This window comes from Coffea arabica, chromosome 2e (genome assembly GCF_036785885.1).
Source record: "Coffea arabica cultivar ET-39 chromosome 2e, Coffea Arabica ET-39 HiFi, whole genome shotgun sequence".
Lineage (NCBI taxonomy): Eukaryota > Viridiplantae > Streptophyta > Magnoliopsida > Gentianales > Rubiaceae > Coffea > Coffea arabica.
This window is the reverse complement of record NC_092313.1, coordinates 73474270-73495965: the sequence shown is the minus strand read 5'-3', so window position 1 is coordinate 73495965 and position 21696 is coordinate 73474270. Positions and strand designations below refer to the sequence as shown.

Genomic DNA, 21696 nt, shown 5'->3' with positions numbered 1-21696 from the left:
AAAAACAGCATCATCATAATTGATAATCTGTTGCTAAAGCAAAAGGGTTCTTCATGCCTCGCTTTCTTGTCACAATCCCCTCCTCTTGCTTTCTCCTTTTTTCACCACAAAAACATCCTCCTAAGCAAACGTTTCCAAAACGGCAACCACCAAGAGTGGTGCAACTAACGTTCCACATTCTATACTCACAAGAAAGAAAAGTAAAAATTTGATCAATCTGCAACTTTCCCAACTACTCATCCATTTCCAATAAGGAGCAATAAAATTACAGATCATATATACACTATCTTACGAGAATTTATTTGGATTGAGTTTTATATACAATCAGTGCAGAAAATTATATGTTATACTGAGACCCCATTTGGAGTTGCGGTGCATCCACAAAAAAAAGTGCTTTTAAAAACTAAAAGTGCTTGTTATGGTGCTTGATAATTAAAGTTCGTAAATTAAACGGTCCAGTTTTGATAACTTAGAAGTACTTTTGTTAAAAAAGCACTTATGTCAAAAAGTGCTTATTTATAAATCACCGGAACCCCAAATAGGATTTAAAAATTAGATTATGTGACATATGTCTACACCAAAATTATCTTATTTATTTACCTAATTTCTTGTACAAAAAAAAAGGGGCAGGTTTTTCTTTCTTTATGCTTAAAAAAAGAAAGAAAATCACAAATATTTGAGAGTTATAATTTGAAAATTAGTATGAAGTGTACGATAGTAAAAGTCAATTCAGGAAGGCGGAGTGATAATAAATATACTAAAGAAAACCAAGAAACCCAACCGAGTTAAACCTCTTTCCCAGGGCCCACTCTCTTCAAAGCCGTTAGCTTGACTTGTCTACTTTCCCTTATTATAGTAATCATAATCATCCGCCATCGATCAAAGCTTATTCAAGATTAGTAGTAGTCTTTTCTAAGCAAGCATATTTAGTTTCAATCTAGAAATGCTTTTCAGTTTGAAATAATCTTTTTTCTTTGACTACTAAATCTTTTAATACTAATCCAAAAATCACCACCATTTCGCTTGCTTGTTCTCTCCTTCCGGGCACCTCTTCATCGGTTACAGCGACTTGATCAGTACAGTACAGTAGCCGGAGCTCAACTCGGCCTTTTTGACACAGTGAGTTGTTCCGCTAAAATCCTCCCTTAAGGGATTTTCTCCACTCTTTTTCCCCCTTTTCCCTTGGGTTTACTTCTTTATTTTTTTTTATCTGGGTAGTAACATCGATATCTTTCTTCAGGAATGTGGAAATTTTGTTGTTTACTTCGGGTTTCAGTTATAAAGCTTAGGTTTTTTTTTTTTTTTTTTCATCTTTTATTCCTTTTGGTAGGGGTGTTTTTGTGGGGAGAAGGGGGGGGGGGGTTGGTTGGGTGGGTGGTGGGGTTGGATTTTACATATGGACCCAAATAAAGAAGAAGGTTGAAGAAAGAAATGGTTGGTTGGGATCTTTTTCTGGATGGGCATATTCTTGTTGGCATAGTTAGTTCCGGAGGTGGGTGCAAATGAATTCATTTTCCTTTTTTCTTTTTCTTTTCTTTTTGGTTTTCCTTGCTAACTACAGCTTGTTCTTCTCGTTGTTGTTTCTTTGTCAGAAATCATAAAAGCCAACTAATAAGCTTTTTGTTACACGTATCTTTTGTACTACCGTAGAATTCTACCAGTTGGAAATACGACTTGATACTACCATCTACTACTTCACTAATTTGTATTGGCAAGTGTTGATTACCAAAACGGGTATTTCTGTATTTGTTTGTAAAGTTTGAGAATTCACACTTTCAATCCGGGGTGTAGGTTTTTGCCTGCCAAAACTGCCTGATGATCATTAGAAGCTGAAGGCATACTATGGGCACAGTTTGTCAAGTTTCGCATTTATTTTTATTTCCGTCTTCCAAATTTATTTTCTTTGATCATGTTTGGTTTGCTTGCATATCGAGCTGAACTATTTCGTCATGCTCTATTCATCAGGGAACTATTTAGTTCCTGAAAGAAATGTTGAATAAAAACAGTTCTCAACTATGCATGTATAAAATTTAGCTATTATGTGTTCTCGATTTGCAGTTTCTTTGTCTGTGCGGGAAGGATAAAATGGTCAATTCTATGCTGATTCTGTATTTAGTACCACTAATGTTCTTCTTCTTGTTCTTTGTAATTGTAACACTATTAAAGATGTTGCCTTCTGGTGTTTATGCAGATTCCAAAATACTTGGGAAATGCTTTTCTGTTTCTAGGAAAATACTTCTCTAGCTGGAAGGGAGGATTCTTGGTTTTGAATGATTACAAGCACCTCCTGTTTAATAGGTATGGTACGCATTTATTCAAGACAGAATGGTTTATTACAGGATGAAGCAGTATAAATCATCACATCATCTTGTTACTGCTTGCACATGCCTTGGAATATAGCTGATTCCAGTCTTCTCCTTTGTTTGACATGTGAAGTCATTTTGATATGTAGCATACGGCTTTGTCTTCTATGGACATGATATAGCTATTGCAAATAGATCAGATAAGCTGCAGAAGTTACGAAGTAGAGCCCTTAATTATGTGAAGAACTTTTTGGACCCAAAATCTACGAGATTTTGTAATGTTCTGTTGCTAGACTAATATGGTCATGCTGTCTTACAATTGCAAACATATTGGAGACAAATTACTTGATCTTGCTGCTATGTCCGTGTACTTTCTACCTCCTAATTTTTTTGTTTTTAATAATTATCGCTATAGAAATGAGTCTCCTTTTGCTTATGTTTTTTCTAGTACATTGTCTATTTGGCTGCAAATTGATGCAAGGAAATTATATTGATTGAAAAATTTGAGCTCTGCACTGAAAAACAAAAAAGTTGTAAGTTGATGAAAGGAAATATCGCTTCTTCACTGAAGCAGGAGCTTATGCTTAAATACCCATTGACAGAGCTCAATCCCTTTTGGGGAGATCATTTTGCATCTTTTGTACTGTGGCTATGCTTTGAAAAATAGTAGCTTAATCCAGAAGTTGGCTGTTATATGCTCAATTAGCTGAAGAAATCTAGCATCTGATGGCCTTTCTTGTTCTATGGGTTAACAACAATAACTCAACTCATGAGTCATGAACCTTCAGTGTCTGTAAATTAGAGTACATGATATTTGATAATAAGAACCTTAGCAGAAGAGTTGTTTTCCCCCACTGTGCTAAAGATCTACATCTTTCAGATGGTTTGATGCCTTATTTATAGCTGTTAGATAAAATTTACATTGTTTAATCCTGACCTAGCAAGTTTTCTATTTAACCTTTAATTTGCAGTGTGTGTGTCAGTTATGTTTCTGAGAAATAATTTTCCCTTGTTCATGACGGAAAATCTAATATTTTTATTTCAATTCTATTTCGAGTGTAACTACAATATTGGGTCTTTTGATGAGCGCTTAATCTTCTTTTTCTTAAATTCTTTTTTGACAGATTTTCTGGTGTCTCAATAAAGATGCCAGATTCGGCTGAAAAATTTGGAAAAACCCATACAAACACTGCAGGTGTTAGGGGAGAGAGTGAGTATGTGAGGCTTGTTATTTCTGATGAACCTAGAACAGCTGGAGACGTTAATTTGCAACCTCAAGCTTCAAGCAGATGGTCTCTTATTTGGTGGATCAAGGCCTTCATATGGTGTTCAAGCACAGTTATTATTCTTCTTGTTCTTCTCAAATGGGGACTTCCCTTTCTTTTTGAGAAGGTATCTCCTATGCTTCATTAAGCTTCTACTTCTCTTCCTCTTCCTCCCATACCCTAGCCCCTCCCAAAAAAGATAAATAATAAAAACTGGGGAGAAAATCATAACCTGATAGGATAAAAACAAAAAAAAGCTAAATCTGTTGATTAAATTAAGAAAATCTTTTGGTCAGTAATCGATTTTCACTTCATGTAAATAGCATGATGAAGTCCTAAAATTCTGTAAACTGGGGTCCAACTAGAAGGATGTAGGTGTGTAGATGGGCCAGATGGTTTTTTCAAGCAATTGTTATAGAAAGAACTTTTTACACTCACTCTGGTTCTGAGTATTTGCACAACCCTGTCGATCTCTCTCTCCAGAAGTGGCCATGAATTGCCTATAACACCAGTCTTGATGGCTTCCTGTTACCTACAATTCTGGATATGTGTTAATGGCTTCTAATTTGACATTTTGTATTCTACAATGTATAAAGCCCTGCATTCCAGATTTATCTGGAGAATGTTCCAGCTATTCGTGGTTGCTTGTTAGTCCAATTGGCGATTTGTATCTACTCGTGCAATTTGTTACTTATAGCACCAGAACTCCAGTCATTTTATGCTGTAGGTCATGATAATGGTGAACATTTCATCATGAAAATTGTTTGGGGTTTGTTACATATATCCTATTGTACCCTAGGACAATACAACTGCTAGGTACTGAGCTATTTTGTTTAAATACTGGCTTAGGTACTTATGCCTATTCTGCAATGGGAAGCTACTTCTTTTGGTCGTCCAACACTTGCACTGGTGCTTGTTGCTTCTTTGGCACTATTTCCTGTGTTTCTAATTCCATCTGGCCCTTCCATGTGGCTGGCTGGGATGATATTTGGATATGGTCTTGGATTTGTGATAATAATGGTTGGAACCACTGTTGGGATGGTCCTGCCCTATTGGATTGGTTTACTTTTCAGAGACAAAATTCATGTAAGACAGCTGTTGCCTTCTTCTTCTTCTTCTTCTTTTCCCGGGAAAAAAGAGAGGGGGGGCGGGGGGGGGTTCTTATGGACGTCCTTCTTCTCCTATGATATATGGCTCCTTGATTTTCTAACTAGTAAATCTGCTTTCTCTGCTGAATCTGCAGCAATGGTTAAAGAGATGGCCCGATAAAGCTGCTATGATCAGACTGGCAGCAGAAGGAAGTTGGTTTCACCAATTTCAAGTGGTTGCCCTGTTCAGGGTCTCGCCATTTCCATATACAATTTTCAACTATGCTGTAGTCGTGACAAGCATGAGATTTTGGCCATACTTAGGTGGATCAATTGCAGGGATGATTCCTGAAGCCTTCCTTTACATCTACAGGTTAGTTGCAATACCTGTTTTTTCTCTACAACTATTGGCTGGTTATCTAAATACATACATATTTACATTAGGCCCTCTACAAAATAAAGGAGCAGTGAGGCATTTTTTTTTATTGGATTATCACTTAATCAACTCTTAATTTCATTCGCATACTTCTGCATCTCTTTTACTGTCTGTTTGATGATAAGTGCATCACCGAGTAAACCAGTTTTAGAGCTATAGTTAGCAAACCTGTTTTTGATGTAGATCAATTAAATATGAAACATGTGCTTTCTTGAAATCCTCGTTATACAACACTGGTGCTAATGTCTGATTTTGTGTATTTTATGTTCCTCTTGCAGTGGTCGGCTAATAAGAACATTTGCAGATGTCAAGTACGGGAACTATCATTTGACTCCATTGGAGATAATCTACAATGTCATTTCTTTTGTTGTAGCAATCATCACTGTAGTTCTCTTCACAGTCTACACAAAGAGGAAAATGGATGAACTTAAAAGGGCAGAGACCAATGACTCAGAATCTGCCCATGGCAATGAAAATCGTGAGATGGAGAAGCTTCCTCTTGAAAAGCCCAAGCAAATGAGTTTCCAATCATGACGGTGACTTATATATACATAGCTTAGGCATATTTGGGAGTGTATATAATCTGACTGAGCTTCCAGGGGAGTTCTTTTAGATCCCTTGGGAAATTGACAACTTGTAACTAGATAAATTGAAATCCATCCATTGAGAATATATATCAAAGCCTAACATCTTCTAGTTCTAGAGGTTTCCTTGGTGTCTCCAGTTTCTTTATAATCTGGCACATGAAATATCAGCTGTCAGCTCATGACAGTTAATCTTTATTCCATCAAAATTCATATTTGCTTTTTCTTTTGTATCATTTAGTTTGTTTATTTAACCGTTTAAAAGTTTTACACTCTTCTCTATATATCTTTATATATTGCGAGATAATTTTTCAAACTAAATAAAATTTGCTAGATACGAAATTCACAAAAGACTATCTTCATATAAGTAAGTGGATGAATAATTTTTTTTTTTTTTTTTTGAGTTCATGCTGACTGTAAGCATCCTTCAAAAGAACTGCAACTAAATGACGTTAAATAGATAAAATTCTGTTGATCACCAAAATTTAAGTCACAACAAAATCCATCTACTCATGTATGTTATTTTAGTCCTTAACCTTCCAGACCCAAGCTAATAATTTTTCCAATTCTAAGGCCATTCCGTCGTGTCTGCTGACTTTTTGTGGAAGCGTGATGGGCTTTCTTCAGATGTGGGTGCTGAACTTTGGAGAATTTGGCCGGTTGAGGCTTGAAGAAAATGGGAAAGAAAGACTGTTTGTTATTTTGATAGATACCCGAGAAGAAAATGCACTCCATTGTTTAGTGCATGCTCATTATTGATTCCTGCCTGCGTATCCATAAAAATGGTTTTATGGGATCAAGCCCCACGTAGTTCTGTAGTAGATATTGTCAGCTGAAGATCTTCTTTGCATCGAAGTCTTTGTGGGTTGTCCTTCAAGTCTACCAGCTTCAAATCTGGAGTTTTGGCCGAACACTGCTCTTCTATATACTGCAACACATGAGAGTCATTGTTAACTCTGCATCTTTAACGTGGACGAACTGATATACTCGTAATTCATGCGTGTTACTTGCCTCTGAATCTTCCCCGCAATCTTGTACTTCTCATGCCAGGAGACGGTAGATCGATTCTATTCCACAAGGAATAGAAAACGGGCCTCCAACGGCTCGTGTATTGCATTGAATTGGGAAAAGCTGATATGAACCATTCTCTTTAGGACGGGAGGGTTGAGACAAGAAGGAAGGATATGACTGAGGTTGAATCGGAGTCGAGAACAGGTGCTCGATAACAATCCATCTATCGTAGATGCCAAAAGGGTTGTTCTGAAATTGAGTTTCTTCGACTGGAGGTAATCCCTTGATATTTCGTGTAATAAACGGATGATCAAGAAGCATGGGAGCGGTCCATCTACAATTTGGATCCGCTAGGAAGAATCTGCTCAGAAAGTCTTTTCCAAGTTCGGAAATTACTGAGGATGGACCTTGCACCATCTCAACATACAAATCCCACATCTCCTCGTCCGTCCAAGTTTGCCTTCCCGTCATCATCTCCAAGATAGTGCATCCAAGTGACCATACATCGGTTGCCGTCCCGTGCATCCCAAACATTATGGACTCCGGCGATGCATAAACCCGCGTGCCACGATGGCGACGCAACAATTCGACTCGATCCTCCTCCCAAACGTGCTTGGCTAGTCCAAAATCAGCGATCTTCAGATGGAGCAAATCAGTCCCATTTATTTTTGGGAAAAGGAGGATGTTGCAGGGCTTCAAGTCACAGTGAACTAACCCTCTCCGATGAACATGGGAAAGACCACTAAGCAACATGCAGGCGTAAGCGGCTGCATGGGATTCTGGCATAAGACTTCCCTTAACGTTGTAAGCGACGATCAGATCATGAAGGGTGCCTCCGGGTGCATATTCCATTAACATGTTGTAAACTTCTTTTCCATTCTCGATGCTAATATCCTCGGCAAAGCACCGAACAATATAGGGATTATCTGCTACTTCTTTCAAGAACTCCGCCTCCTTTATAGTTTCTTTTGAGTGCCGAAACTCAGCACTCTTAACTGCTGCAAACGAACGTCCCAGGAATAGAGAATTGGCTTCACCAGCCAAGTATACAGTCCCGTACGATCCGGCTCCAAGTTTTTTGTACTTCTTCCACTTCAAAGTTGTAGCGGTGAATACACTCGTCATCTTGACCATCTTGAGAACGCCGCAGCCGAATCACTTGTTGATGAAACTGCTGCACAATTATTGATCTCGAAGAGGGGATGGTGGCTTAGAATGCGATATTATCTTGATAGTATTGGCGTTTGTATCATCCACAGGAAACTCTTTTGCAGGGCTCAACTTTTGTGGCGAAACGATCTCTCTTATTATGTATAGTACTAGCACATTATTAATCCTTGTCTAGATTGGATTCGGTATTCTTATTTGTCAACATGTTGTTAATCCTTGTCGAGATAGACTTCTAGATTCTGTTCTATAGTTCATTTTTGGAAACTGGACATTAGGAATTTGCATCAGTGTTGTATTTGTTACCTAAATCAACTTATCTACTTATATCGGATTTGTTACCTAAATTAATTTATCAACTTATATGAGAAAGTAGCCGTGTTTATATAGACCAAATGCATTAGAAAATCAAATGTTTTTCATAGCTTGCTTTTATATACTGTTTAGCGTAATTTCTAAATGTGATTGGTTGCCAACGAAATCATGCTCAAGATTATTCTTTAACCCTTCAAACATGAGCCATCTGCTCTAGTTAATTAGCAATTAAATTAGAAATTAACCTTATGATTAATTTAATGCTGTTATTTACAAACAAGAAAATAAAAAACAAAAAAAAAATTCATTATCTACTCGTTTATGAATTAAATAGTACATCTTCCTCGAGTTAAAAGATAAGAAAATGGTATTTCAGATATGTTTTGATGTGTAAGCACAATTACTGAGGTTGTAATGTCACACCAAGAGATGGATGCTCAACAAAATAAATGCTACTAATAGATTCGTTAACCTGCTGCCTATGACTTCCAAGTCTTCCAAAGCATCTTGCCCGCCCCAAAATTTGCCCTTATGTATAGGCATCAAGCGTGTCTGACAGGTGATTTGTAAGAATATGATTTCGATGGCATACTGTGATCCATGATCGGAGTCGAATTCATTTAAACTTTTTTTCACTCAAAAAAAAAAAGTTAAGCGTGTTTGGCTTAAAACACGCTACATGTCCGTATAAAACAGATTAAACGATCAGAAATCAAAATTTAAGTAAAAAATCAATATTATGTTATTCCTAAACTTTTGCCAAAGCTTGTGAGAATTAGGGTAGTCATAAATGTGGTAATTAAAAAAAATTGCTTCTTCCAATTGGTTGAATATCCATGCTAAAATATGGGCTATACCAAATGTACTCAAAATTTTTTCCAAAAAAAAAAAAAATAGAGATAGAAAATACATTTTTTCAGATAGAAAATAATTAACGTCTTCTATATTTAATATCTGTGAGAGTAAAGCACGCGAAGGTAAAGTGTTGCAACTGGAAAGGACTTGAACAGTTATTCTGCATGAGCAATATATATATAGTTATCAATGTGTATACATTTAGTCACAAGAAGAAACCAAAGATATTAGTCCTTCCAAGTGATTACCCTAAGTAAGTCTCGGAATAATAAATCCCAATTCTCCCATAATTTATGATTTGAAAAGTTTGAACCCATATGTGCCCTACAGAGTGATAAAAAGGGCTTTGGATTAGTACACTTGAAGATATTCAACATGATATCAAGAACAATGAATCAGCCAAAATGTCAATTTACTTACCCAAACCCAGAAAAGAAAAGCAAATCTCAAATGAATTCTGAAACAGTATGAAGTGAATCAAGTACAGAACCAGAGCTGGGAGGTGAAACCAAAACAGTTCATCCGAATGCTCCACTCATGTTCTAATTTTGCACCTACTAGAAATAATAGCTTCAATTGGACAAAGATTAAAATCTCAATGCTGCACAAAATAAGTAGTTAACTGCAGCTCTATAAGTGGGTAATTAAGTTGGATTGAATTCCATCACCATATCAATATGTAAACAGAACAGAAAGGATCCACCTACCTGATAAATTCATTAACAAAAAGAGCATAACAAAGATCCACAAGTACCAGCTGAGTTAAGGATCAGCCATCAATTTTATTGGCATGAAGAATTCCAGTGACTTCTCATTCAGTTTTCTAGAATGGAGGAAACTAATTTCTTGAAGTCCTGTACATCGTTACACACCTGCCACATATAGGTATGAAAATCAAAATTAGGCATGGATTGGAGGGACAATGGCCCTGAAAGCAAGATAGGGACAAGAAATCAAGAATGCTAATTAAGAAGAAAAGTATTGGTTACATCAGAAATTACAAGTTTTAGTTATTAGCAATATATTATGATCATTGTACGTGCATAATATATTAAGCAAGTTCCTGCGCATATTATAGGGTTAAAAAAGAAGAAGAAAGAAAGAAAGAAAGAAGAATGAAAGGAGATAGTCCGAAGTAGCACCTCTATGAATTGAATCCTACCTGAAGTGTAAAGTGTAAACTGATGTAGAAACCATGCAAGCTAGCTTTTCGTCCTTTACTTGTATGCAATGGAAAAAGATATAGGATGGGAACTGAGGTTAATTTGCATAAACAAAAAACCCCCTAAATTTTCATCAAATCCAAGCATACTAGAATCTTTGGTTCTTTGGACATAGAACACTAAAATATTTACAATTCCTTCTTTTTTTATTTTTTGTGGGCCATTCTCATTCGTTTCTCATCTCATCTAATTTTTCCATAGGGATAATTTCAGAAACCTCCCCTGAGGTTTCTGACACTTTCACTGACATCCCCTGAGGTTCTCAAAATTTCACTTACCTCCCTTGCTTTTGATTTTGTGGTAACAATCCAGTCCAAATCAGATTAAAATATTATTTTCATGTGTGAGAAGGTATTTTTATTCCATAGCTACCCTTTGCAGAAGTTGTATTAGTAGAAGATTCAAAGAAGAATAAATGATTTGGACTAATTAGTAAAGTTGAGGGGGGGTAAGTGCAATACAAAAAATTGCATGCACCAGATGTGCCATGCAACAGTTATTTGGCAGATTTTGCAACGGCTAGCTGCAAATTGCAACGGCCAGAAGGTTTGCTGTTTTAGTAGCAATAGCATATAAAGCAAAGCAACTTAACTACCTCTGAGGTTTCAAGCTATTAACATTCTTTGCTACTAATTTGGAGTGATAACAAATGCATTTGCTGTGCTACAATTAGAGCTCTGAGTAAAAAGTTTTAGCTGCAACCATGGCCTCTTCAAGCCATAGGGGAGAATCATGGAATTCACCTACATCTTTCTCCATTAAAAACAGGTTTTGCCGCTGTAATCGCAAAGCAACCGTAATGATATCAGAGAGTGAAAGGAATCCAGACAAGTTGTATTTCTATTGAGAAATTTCCAACTTTGTGATGAATTTTAAAAAAATTCTACAAAAGGGGTGATTTTGGGTTTAATTTCCGTCAGGGGGGTCTTCGCATTTGTGAATTTCACAAATGCGAGCTTACAAGAGCTCGCATTCGTGGAATGCGAGCTCTGGTTATTGAGCTCGCATTCCACGAATGCGAGCTCTTCTCAATTTTTTTTTTCCTTTTTTAAGAGCTAGGGAATTATTTCTAGGAAGCAAATGCGAGCTCTTATCTTTTTTATTTTGGTATTTTTTGAGAGGTAGGGAATTATTTGCAGAAAGCTTCTAATTTTTGTTTTAAAAAATGTTGCAAATATTTAAAATTTTGCAAATAGCTCGCATTTGTTAAATTTGACCTGCAAAAATTGTATTTAACTTTTTTGTTAGATTTCGCATTTATAAGTATGACTTGTAGAAAATTAGATTCAAATTTAGATGTATTAGGGTTTTAAAAATATTATATAAGTGATAAAAATTTTATAAATTGTAAAAATAAAATCAAACTGCTTGGATAATTAAATGTTATATTTGCATAAGAAATAATACAATAATCATAATAATGATAATACAATAATATTGGTGTAATAAAACTGCCATTAATTTAAATATTTACTTATAATGCCCAAAGAGCCTAATTACCAATTTTTTCTTCTCGCGCTCAAATATAACATTAACCCGCATGCGAGCTAACCTTGAAATAGAAAAAACACAGAATCCCGCTTGCGGGTTTCAGGAGTATTCGGATATTCTCATATGCACCTATGCAAATCGAACCAACCGGATATCTTATCCGTATCCCATTTTTTTAAATAAAAATCTTATAAATTTGAAAAATAAAATCAAATTTAGATGTATTAGGGTTTTAAAAATATTATATAAGTGATAAAAATTTTATAAATTGTAAAAATAAAATCAAACTGCTTGGATAATTAAATGTTATATTTGCATAAGAAATAATACAATAATCATAATAATGATAATACAATAATATTGGTGTAATAAAACTGCCATTAATTTAAATATTTACTTATAATGCCCAAAGAGCCTAATTACCAATTTTTTCTTCTCGCGCTCAAATATAACATTAACCCGCATGCGAGCTAACCTTGAAATAGAAAAAACACAGAATCCCGCTTGCGGGTTTCAACGTTATTCTGCGCTTCGTGTGTTTGCTTTTGTTTTGCTTTTGTCTTTTTTTTTTCGAAATGGAGGGTTGGCGGTGGAGCTTAGTAACAATTAATTCTTCACTTTGTTGCCGCTACTCCAGTGCATATTAGGACCACTGGTTTGATCACAATTTCCTTTCCATTTTTGTTCTTGTTATTTCCTCTGTTTCTTTTCCTATATCCAGAATGTCGTATAAGACCACATATAAGTGATCTTATATGTGATCTTGTTATTTCCTCTTGTCAAATCACACCAGGCACAAAAAATGGCGCCAATATTGCAGCTCAATTGGCGCCTTACTCCCAAAATGACTGGATTAATTCATGTATCAGGAATCAAGTTTCTATTATTGTTGTTAAGCTTAATTAATCATATCAGATGCCATTATGTAACTAAACGGTAGTAATTAACCCCAACTACTTGGGATATATCTGTAATTTTGGCCCTGATGACGTCAGAAAAGGGGCCCAATTTTTTATCAAGGGAGGTAAGTGAAATTTTGAGAACCTCAGGGGATGTCAGTGAAAGTGTCAGAAACCTCAGGGGAGGTTTCTGAAATTATCCTTTTCCATACTATACGACTACTTAATTTGACACTTCCACGAACTACTCAGTCAGTTAACGGCAAGTATCGGAAATGGAAATCCAGAGCAGCTTAACCGGCGGAAACCACCTGACCACGGTGGTGGAGCTGCCGCTTGGAGAGGCTGCAGCCACATTCAAACTGGAAAAAGCAGTCTGCAGCCATGGGCTATTCATGATGGCACCAAATTTCTGGGACCCAAAATCCAAGACCCTTCAACGCCCTCTTCGTCTCAGCCTCAATCTCAACGACCCTGATCACCAAAAGTCAGTCACCGTCAAAATCTCACAGCCCTGTCGCCCTTCTCAATCCCTCGAACTTCAAGTCTTTGGGACTGATTCTCTATCTTCTCAACAACAACACTCTTTGCTGGTACTCTTCTTCCTAATCTCTTCTGGGCTTTTTCATTTCTTTCTTATATCTTGTTGGCGTGAATTTTGAAAATCAGTAAAGCAAATGAAAGGAATTAAGGAGAAAATTGACATTTGATTAAAATGGGTGGGGATGCTTTCAGGTTGTATGATTCATAGCTTTTAATGATTCCTAATGTTTTGGTGTATGAGATTTATTATTATTATTGTTATTATTACTATCCTAATATATGAGATTCATAATTGTAAAAGCAGCCTTAAAAATAAGCACATTATTTCGCCTTCTAATACCCCTATTATCAATAATATAGTAGTTGTTCAACTAAAATTGGGAAAATTAATGCAAACGGCACACCCCGATTGCCCTGCTAAGAGGGCGAAAATCAAGAATTATTTAGTGTAAAGCATTCATATGATGATTTGTACGTGCAATGTTAACTGTGCATTCCCTGGACAAAGCTGTAGAAATGTGTTTTGCAATAACTACAATCAAAATTGTGGCTATTTATATTCATTGGGCTAGGGAGTGCATCCTTCTCACAAATTTTGTGTGTAGAATCAAGTAAGGCGAATGCTACGATTGTCAGAGGAAGATAATAGGACTGTGAGGGACTTTCAAGAGATCCACACGGAAGCAAAAGAGAGGGAATTTGGGAGAATATTCCGGTCACCAACCTTGTTCGAGGACATGATTAAGTGTATCCTCCTCTGCAATTGCCAGTAAGTGGGTCTGCCCTGCTTGTAGAATCTGTCTCGTGCAAGTATGTACGGTCATTGTCTTGTACCTTCGATGTGTTGAGGTAATGAAACTTTGAGTTTATCCTTTGGGTCTACCCTTCGATGAATAAATAAAGATCATGTTTGCCAACAATGTAGTAAAAGGTCCAACAATTTGTGCTTGGTAGCTGGCAGTTAAATTAACAGACTTCTCATCTGACAAAGCCCCATATAAGAGGCAGGTTATTTCAAGTTTGGTAGAGTAGGGAAAAATGCTTTCCCGAAAAGCAGTTGTCATTAGAGCCTTGATTGCTTTTGAATGTTCTTTCCTACTCTACCAAATTCAAAATATTCTTATCCATGGGATTTGCATATGAGAACTCTATTGATTTAACTGCAAACTATTCTTTTTAAGAATAGCTTGCATTCAGTATATATTTAAGGCAACGATATTCGGATGTCATGGATTTATGTTAATAGATTCATAGTAATCGACTAGACCACTAGAAGGTCTTAGGATGTCAGTCGTGATGGCATATCTAGACATTTGGTTGCTGTGATTACGCTTCATATAACAACTAACAAGGTTGCAAAGGTTTTTCACAAATGATTAGTTGGTTACTGGTTTTATCTCTGTGTTGTGAAACTGATAATGGGGCTCTTTTTGCCTGCAAAGCATAGAATGGTCGTGAAGAGTTAGATTTTGAGATGTTTTGGACTTAAAGAAGTAGATAATTGTCGTAGTTTTTCCCTCTTTCAGGTGGCCAAGGAGTTTGAGCATGGCTACAGCCCTTTGTGAGCTTCAGTGGGAACTGCAATACCCATTGTCAAGGGATAAAGTTCATAATGACACAGATTCCAGAAGTCAAACAGCTGACAGTGAGCATTTTATTCCAAAAACACCTGCTGGGAAGGAAACAAAGAGAAAGATGGAAGTTCAAAAGTGTCCAGAGAATTTAGCAAACAAGTTTACTGATGCAAATGCTGTCGGTGAAGAAGTTTCAGTGTTCAAAATGGCTTGTGATCATGTTTTACACTGCTCCAAAAGGGTTGGGGATGGAAGGCTAATAAATTTTCCCCAATTGGATGACTTTTCATGTTCAGATGGGTCCGAACCTTATAATTGCTATAGGATGGGTAATTTCCCAAGCCCAAATGAATTAGCAAGTCTTGATGAATCTGTTTTAGCAAGGCGTTGCAATCTTGGTTATCGAGCTAGTCGCATATTGAAACTTGCCCAGCTTGTGGTTCAAGGTGGTATCAAGTTGGGAGAACTTGAAGAAACTGGTAGACAACCAACCTTATCTAGCTACAATATTTTGGCTGAGCAATTAAAAGAAATTGATGGATTCGGCCCTTTTACATGTGCTAATGTTCTTATGTGCATGGGATTTTATCATGTCATTCCCTCTGATTCAGAAACAATTAGGCATATGAAACAGGTACTTTCTTTAATAATCTTGTGCATTTTTGGTCCCATGCATATTTACTTTCTGACCTGGTATATACTACAAAATTTAAAATATGCATTTCAGGTTCATGCCAGACAGACTACCATCAAGACAGTTGATGGGGATCTCGAAATAATCTATGGAAAGTATGCACCATTTCAGTTTTTGGCATACTGGTAAATGAACAGTTTCAATTTCTCTGTCTGTGACCTTATACTTCTTTACTTCCCTAGTGCATAGGTACTATATTCTTGATTTTTCTCTTGAACAGGTCAGAGATATGGAGCTTTTATGAGGATTGGTTTGGGAAGCTAAGTGAAATGCCTCCAACTAACTATAAGCTTATTACTGCAACTAATATGAGACCCAAAAGGAATGCCAAATGTAAGAGGAAAAAGATATCTGTGTCAGAGAAGCATCTTCAGTAAATGAAACAACAAAGGTGTGGCAATTCTAAGCCCAGTGGTTTGTCTGGCCTCAACATGTTAAATTATGTGCCAACATATAGGCTCCACTACCATAGAACTCTTTCTGCCTCATTAGGTTTCCCCATCTTATCAACTAAGTGGCTTCTGTAACGATGCTTAGGCTGTAATTCTTGCCTGTCTAAGGGGCAAAAGTAGTCTTTCATGGTTTACTTAAGATCAGTATACAATTTTACGTTTATTCATTCAATGCTTGTCCTTCTGCTCAAGTCATCAAGAAGGATCTCACCATGTTGATGTACACTGTATAACATGAAATAACTAAGCAGAATACATGGGAAGTTGCAGCATAGCATGATTACTCCGATCAAACTGCTGCCTAGTTTGTTCTGCTTGGTCTAGTTGCTCTGTTGGATATGTTTTCCTAATGAATCAGAAAGTCACCTGCTTGAATTAAAAGATGGTCCATATGATTATAGAAGTATGTGACTACTGTAAACATCCTTCAGTGATAATTTAGCCGTATAACTAGTAGCCCAAATATTTTGGTCTTTCAAATATAATCGATACTATTTGCTCCGTTTGGATTCCTCAATTTTTTAAAAACATGTTTTTTATATACAATGCTACAGTAATATACAAATAAAAATAATTTCAAAACACCATATCCATACAATATATCAAAAACAATTCCAAATATACAAAAAAATAAAAACACCACCACCCGCCACCCCTTCCCCTTCTCTCCTCCCTCCTCCCCCTCCTTCTTCCACCTCCCTCCTCCCCTCCCCTTTCTCCGCTCTTTCTACCTCCCCCTCCCTTTTCCTCCCTCTTTCTCCCCTCCCCTCCTCTCCTCCTTCCTCCTCACGTCTCTCTCATGGGACCCCTCCCCCTCTCCCTCTCTCTGGTCATGACCCGTGACCAAAGAGGGGGGGAGGGGGTGGCGAAAAAGAGTGGAGAGGAGAGAGGAGGGGAGGGGTGGTATAGTGGTAGATGGTTGTAAGATTTTATAAAATTTTAAAAATATCTCACTTAAATTTTAAATTTTAAAAATATTCTAAAATATATTTTCAAAAATATTCCAAAAATACCAGAAAAAAAATATCTATAATAAAAATGTTTTATCTACATGGTTATAATAAAATATTTCAAAAATATCTCGAAAAATAGCTAATCCAAATGGAGCATTGTTCTATGTTTGAATTGATAACTTCGCAATTTGGATAAAGTGGCTAAAAATATTATTATTATTTCAAGAGTCCTTTTTTTATTATTATTTTAACCCTTTAAACATGAGCTATCACTTAAATTAGAATCTAATCTCATTAATCATGATGCTGTTATTTACAGAAGACAAGAAAAGAAAAACACAAAAAAAAAAGAAAAGAAAAGAAGAAACTTTAGTTATCTGCTCATTCATGAATTGGATACACGATAGTACATCTTCCTCGAATTAAAAGATCATCATGAAAATGGTGTTTGAGATTCGTTGTGATGATTAAGCTCAATTACTGATGTTGCAATAGCATCATCAAGAGTTGGCTGCTCAGAAGCATGAATGCTCTCCGTAGATTGGCTAGCCAACCTGTGACTTTCACCTGCGGCAGAACTAGGTGTCCTCCTTGCCCATTTCAAAATGAGCTCGCGTATGTATTCATCGAACATCGTTTGCTTAAACAAGCTACCCATCTATAATAATAAATAAATAAAAATAAAAAGTTAGGAAAAAATATAAAATTTTTAATTCGACATCAGATTCATTCCTAATTTATAGTACCTGTGTGACTAAAGCATATAAAGGTAAGGTACTGTAACTGCAAAGAACTTGGACAAGTATCCTGCATGGATGAAATATTTGTCAATGGACAAAATAAGGGCAGGGAAGCTACAGTATTTATTTTTCTCATTTCCTAGTAATTACCCTATAGTGAGTCTTGGGATAATAAACCCCAATTTTTCCATAATGCATGATTTGAACCCATAAGTGGTCTGGAGGGTGATGAAACGGGTTTGGGTTAGTACACTTGGAAGTTGTTCCACATGATCAAGAACAATGCATCAGCAAAAATTATCAACTCACTTACCCAAACCCAAAAAAGAAAAGCAATCTCGAATGAATTTTGAAACAATATGAAGTGAATCAAGTATAGGAAAAGATTTGGGCTATGAAACCAAAAAAGTTCATCAGAAGGCTTCACCGGTGCAGCATCAGCTTCTCCATTCCTTTGTTCTGCAACCCCCTTAGCTAATTCAGTAATTATGTGCTCTAATTCAGCACCCACAAGAAGTAATAGCTGCAATTTGAACCTCATGAAAACCTTAGTAGCTGCATGAACTGAGCAGGTAACAGCTATTTAAGGGGGTAAATTAAGTTGATTTACTCACTACTAAAGGCAAGAATGATAGCCAGAAGTATGAGTGCCACCCTGCAGCAATTGACCATGCACAGAAGGGCAGGATCAATATAAATTTTCCAAATGTGGTCATGACAAGAATGAAATACAGAAACCAAAGAAGAATTTGACATACCTGCCAAATCCATCAACAAAAAGACCATTACAAAGACCCACAAGTACCAGCTGTTGTTAAGGATCAGGCATCAACATTGTTGGAATGACTTTTCATTATAGTCTAGAATATGAGAAGTTGAATGTGTATAGGTAGGCAGCTAGTTATACCTTATACCAACTATTTGCTTGAAGTCCAGTTCGAGGGTTCGCATCATGTAAGTGTGAAAATCGAAGTGAGGCATGGAGGGACAATGAGCCTGAAAGCAAGATAGGTGGACAGCACACACAATGAAGAATGATGGAAGAAAAATATTTGTTTACACCAGAAATTACATGTTTGAATCAGAGCAATGTTAATTGATAATTGTACACGTATAAATCCTCTTCGCAAAGCAATGTAGTCTGACTTGGTGACTGAGCCATAAAACTGCTTGAAGAACGATACCTGCAAAAGATTTTGGACCAACAAAAAAATTTTGTATGAGATGAAAGATTGGAAGTTACTTCACCAAGCCATAGACAAATTAAATCAAGAGAAAATGCATCTCAAAATGGTGTTTCCAACCAAAAATATTTATATATATATATATATGGTTCGTTTTTACTCAATATATCTCCGGAGAAAGTAGATAGTAATCATAAACGATAATACGTGGTTCATTTTTACTCAAATTAAGTAATTAAATGCCTTCTCAAATATGAGAGTCATCTTCTCAAATATGGATCATTCATTTGCCAATTTTTAGCGGAACGTTATAGGATCAAGAAAATCTGTTATAGACTAAGAAGAAAATTCATAGGAAAACAGAAATTCCCTAGTTTTTCAGGGTTATTCAATGTTAGAATAAAAGAATTGGGTATTTTAATTGCTGGTATATTTTGTCTGGGATGGCCAAATTATAAGGGAGGCAAAAGTAATTAACCCCTAAACTAACTACTACTTCTAGTAAATGATATTTACAATGAGCAAGTAAAATGTACTATCATATGACAATGGGTACTAAAGCTAAATATTTAACATGGATAAGTCAAATTATTTTTAGTACAATTCATTAATGAAGAAGGTAAAGAAACTCACCACCCAACTCACAACAGCAAACTTTCTCCAATATCTCCCTGCTCTCTCCTTGAATATTCGGTGGTGGTGGATATGAATTGCATGAGCTGCAACAATGAAAAGTGCAACAAACCCCACAAAAAAAAAAATTTTTTTTTTTACACCAACGGAACCAAATAATTCTTGGTAGAATATATATAATTCTTAAATAGTTGCTAGTAATTGTTATTTAAAAGCATAATTTTGTTTATAAAAAAAGTAATAATTTGCCAGAAAAATTACCCCTGTGTGGTTGTGATGTCTCGCTTCTAATTGAATTCTCCCAGTGCTTCCATAGTCTTATCTACGATGAGATCAAGTTTATGAATTAAAAAAAAAATTGCTAAATTTAGACAAAAACAAACAATTCACTTTGTTTGATTAAATATATAGATCGAATATGGGATTTGCACTTTGAAAAACTACTGTAACTTCTCCGGAAGATAATTTAAGCAGCAAGATTTGAGATCATATTTGATGCAGTTGTCGGAACACAACTTTTACCAAACTAGAAATTTTTAGTGTGTAATTCAGATTTTTCGGAATGGATAACCAAAAGATAAATTAAAACACATACTAAATATCTTTTTTTTTTTTTCACTTAGGAGTATTCCAACTTTTCGACCAGACTAAATACCATTTGACGCCGTAAAATTCACTTTGCAACTTGTCTTCCGAACAGAGGCAACAAAAATTCCAGCGGGACTGTATGATTTTCATATTATTGTACAACGAGCTTCGAATGCAGTACCTTTGCTCCTCCAAGAAGCATGGTGGTAACACAGAAGATCACATGAACCACAGCCAACACAAAGATGAAAATGTGAAGCTGATGCAATGCTTCCAGTGACAACAGTGGGAGTTTTCCCTGTAAATGTAATCCAACATATAAACAGGAAAAGAAAAAAAAAACAATTGAAACCTCGAACATAACTTGGAAATTATCTTCTTTTAAGTAGTAGAATGGAACCCATGTATACATGAATTCTGTGCGTTTAGACCAGAAAGTAAAAGTAAAGATTATCCCTTTTTTTTTTTTTTGAAACATCATGATACCTGGCGTGCACAAGTTTCCAAGCTCACATCTTCAGCCAAAAGCCTCCTCCCATGTTTGGCGATGCCAAGATGCTCAGAACCACCAGAGGATGCCTCAGTTTTAAGCTTGCATGGGAGCATGATGTTTGCAGAATCACGAGGAATGCATACATGGCTTATTAGACCTTGAAACACCGTCAAGAGTAAGGAAATAAACCCCAAAAGCATCAATTCTGCAACAATGGAAAGGAAAACAGCACATGCATCGTAAGGCAAAGTTGTGAATACTGTTGTTGATCAGAAATTCTGGGATACTTAATTAACAATCACAGACCTCCCTTGACCTTCTCTAATGCCTCATACAACGCGTGTAGCTTCCTGTGCTTGAACAACTGAATCCAAAACAACAGACAATCAGATTAAATAGGCCGAACGCTAAGTTGGAAAAACGGATTTTCTTGCGAGCAAGGAAGATTTTGGATACCTTTCCGAGTCGATGAAGACCACGCTCAGCCCCGAGAGATATGAGAACAATGATGAAGCAGACGACGGTCACAACCCATGTTGGTGTGTATTCGAAAGACCGGGGCTCCCCTGCCGCCATGGACAGATCTTAATCGCGTATTTTTGCCAGTAAACTCGTAGCAATTAGTGTTATCAGCTTGAGAAAAATGGCGGAATGCGATGAAAGATGTATAGAAGTATAATATGCATTTATTTATATACGCTGTTTAATGAGATATTATGTGACTCTGAACACTGTAGAATGAGGGGCAGAAGACTAGAGAAGCTGATCATCCTGAGGTAAAGAATATTTCGGAATGAAGGAAGAGTAGAGAGTTCAAGATTGCCAAGCAACGAACAAAGCCGACATGACATACACTTGCTAGTTTCCTTTCTCAACGAAACAAAAATGGGAGGCAGAAGCCAGCCACTTTGCGTCCCATTTTCCAACGTAAGAGGCTTGTCAGTGCACACCTTAGCCCTGAGACTGTAGTAAGGCACCAATCCACCATCCTTAAGTAAGGCCACAGAAGGACTAGAATAGAATAGGATAATATATACAAAATGACGATTAAAAAAAAAAAAAAAAAAAGTAAGGCCACAGCAGTTTCTTTTGGCTTACGAAGCAGCTTCACGCGAAGGATACTGCAAGAGAGGTTACACATTCTGCAAGGTCACCCCACTAACAACAAAGATCTACCCAGAGATGATTTAAATGAAGCAATAAGC

General features: G+C 36.5%; 4 protein-coding genes across 5 annotated transcripts; 2 read left to right on the top strand and 2 right to left on the bottom strand.

Moving 5' to 3' along the window:
• Window positions 1–852: 852 nt before the first annotated feature.
• On the top strand, window positions 853–5800 carry LOC140003774 (uncharacterized). Of its 2 annotated transcripts, none has more exons than XM_072081047.1 (6): window positions 853–1119; window positions 2192–2298; window positions 3428–3695; window positions 4418–4654; window positions 4812–5029; window positions 5371–5800. In XM_072081047.1, the coding sequence occupies exons 3-6, from the start codon at window positions 3450–3452 to the stop codon at window positions 5624–5626; spliced, it is 957 nt and encodes a 318-aa protein (XP_071937148.1). In that variant the 5' UTR covers window positions 853–1119; window positions 2192–2298; window positions 3428–3449; the 3' UTR covers window positions 5627–5800. The 2 variants fall into 2 exon arrangements, with proteins under 2 accessions (XP_071937148.1, XP_071937149.1); XM_072081048.1 differs by lacking the exon at window positions 853–1119 and adding an exon at window positions 1355–1492.
• Window positions 5801–6472: 672 nt separating this feature from the next.
• Window positions 6473–7812, bottom strand: LOC113723740 (mitogen-activated protein kinase kinase kinase 20-like). Its single transcript, XM_072077888.1, has 2 exons — window positions 7084–7812; window positions 6473–6604 (listed from the first exon to the last, which is right to left on the bottom strand). Exons 1-2 carry the CDS (start codon window positions 7810–7812, stop codon window positions 6473–6475), a joined length of 861 nt encoding a protein of 286 aa, XP_071933989.1.
• A 5057-nt stretch (window positions 7813–12869) lies between these two features.
• LOC113727910 (uncharacterized) lies at window positions 12870–16172 on the top strand. Its single transcript, XM_027252311.2, has 5 exons — window positions 12870–13230; window positions 13786–13949; window positions 14707–15388; window positions 15482–15573; window positions 15669–16172. The coding sequence occupies exons 1-5, from the start codon at window positions 12913–12915 to the stop codon at window positions 15823–15825; spliced, it is 1413 nt and encodes a 470-aa protein (XP_027108112.2). The 5' UTR covers window positions 12870–12912; the 3' UTR covers window positions 15826–16172.
• Window positions 16173–17122: 950 nt separating this feature from the next.
• Window positions 17123–21686, bottom strand: LOC140037077 (MLO-like protein 13). The gene is made up of 14 exons (XM_072081043.1): window positions 20948–21686; window positions 20798–20855; window positions 20485–20696; window positions 20180–20296; window positions 19672–19732; window positions 19411–19496; window positions 18703–18777; window positions 18501–18589; window positions 18352–18401; window positions 18208–18248; window positions 17907–18116; window positions 17744–17811; window positions 17600–17660; window positions 17123–17511 (listed from the first exon to the last, which is right to left on the bottom strand). The coding sequence occupies exons 1-14, from the start codon at window positions 21065–21067 to the stop codon at window positions 17287–17289; spliced, it is 1473 nt and encodes a 490-aa protein (XP_071937144.1). The 5' UTR covers window positions 21068–21686; the 3' UTR covers window positions 17123–17286.
• Window positions 21687–21696: the final 10 nt, after the last annotated feature.

Coding starts and splice junctions, on each gene's coding strand:
- LOC140037077 (XM_072081043.1), bottom strand. CDS start 21,067: ATGGCGGCAGGGGAGCCCCGGTCTTTCGAATACACACCAACATGGGTT. Junction 18,590..18,702: donor TGCGAAGAGGATTTATACGT/GTACAATTATCA, acceptor TCTTGCTTTCAG/GCTCATTGTCCCTCCATGCC. Junction 18,117..18,207: donor TATCATTCTTGCCTTTAGTA/GTGAGTAAATCA, acceptor TTCAAATTGCAG/CTATTACTTCTTGTGGGTGC.
- LOC113727910 (XM_027252311.2), top strand. CDS start 12,913: ATGGAAATCCAGAGCAGCTTAACCGGCGGAAACCACCTGACCACGGTG. Junction 13,231..13,785: donor AACAACAACACTCTTTGCTG/GTACTCTTCTTC, acceptor TTTTGTGTGTAG/AATCAAGTAAGGCGAATGCT. Junction 15,574..15,668: donor TTTCAGTTTTTGGCATACTG/GTAAATGAACAG, acceptor TCTCTTGAACAG/GTCAGAGATATGGAGCTTTT.
- LOC140003774 (XM_072081047.1), top strand. CDS start 3,450: ATGCCAGATTCGGCTGAAAAATTTGGAAAAACCCATACAAACACTGCA. Junction 4,655..4,811: donor TTTTCAGAGACAAAATTCAT/GTAAGACAGCTG, acceptor CTGAATCTGCAG/CAATGGTTAAAGAGATGGCC. Junction 5,030..5,370: donor GCCTTCCTTTACATCTACAG/GTTAGTTGCAAT, acceptor TTCCTCTTGCAG/TGGTCGGCTAATAAGAACAT.
- LOC113723740 (XM_072077888.1), bottom strand. CDS start 7,812: ATGACGAGTGTATTCACCGCTACAACTTTGAAGTGGAAGAAGTACAAA. Junction 6,605..7,083: donor TGGTGCAAGGTCCATCCTCA/GTAATTTCCGAA, acceptor CATGTGTTGCAG/TATATAGAAGAGCAGTGTTC.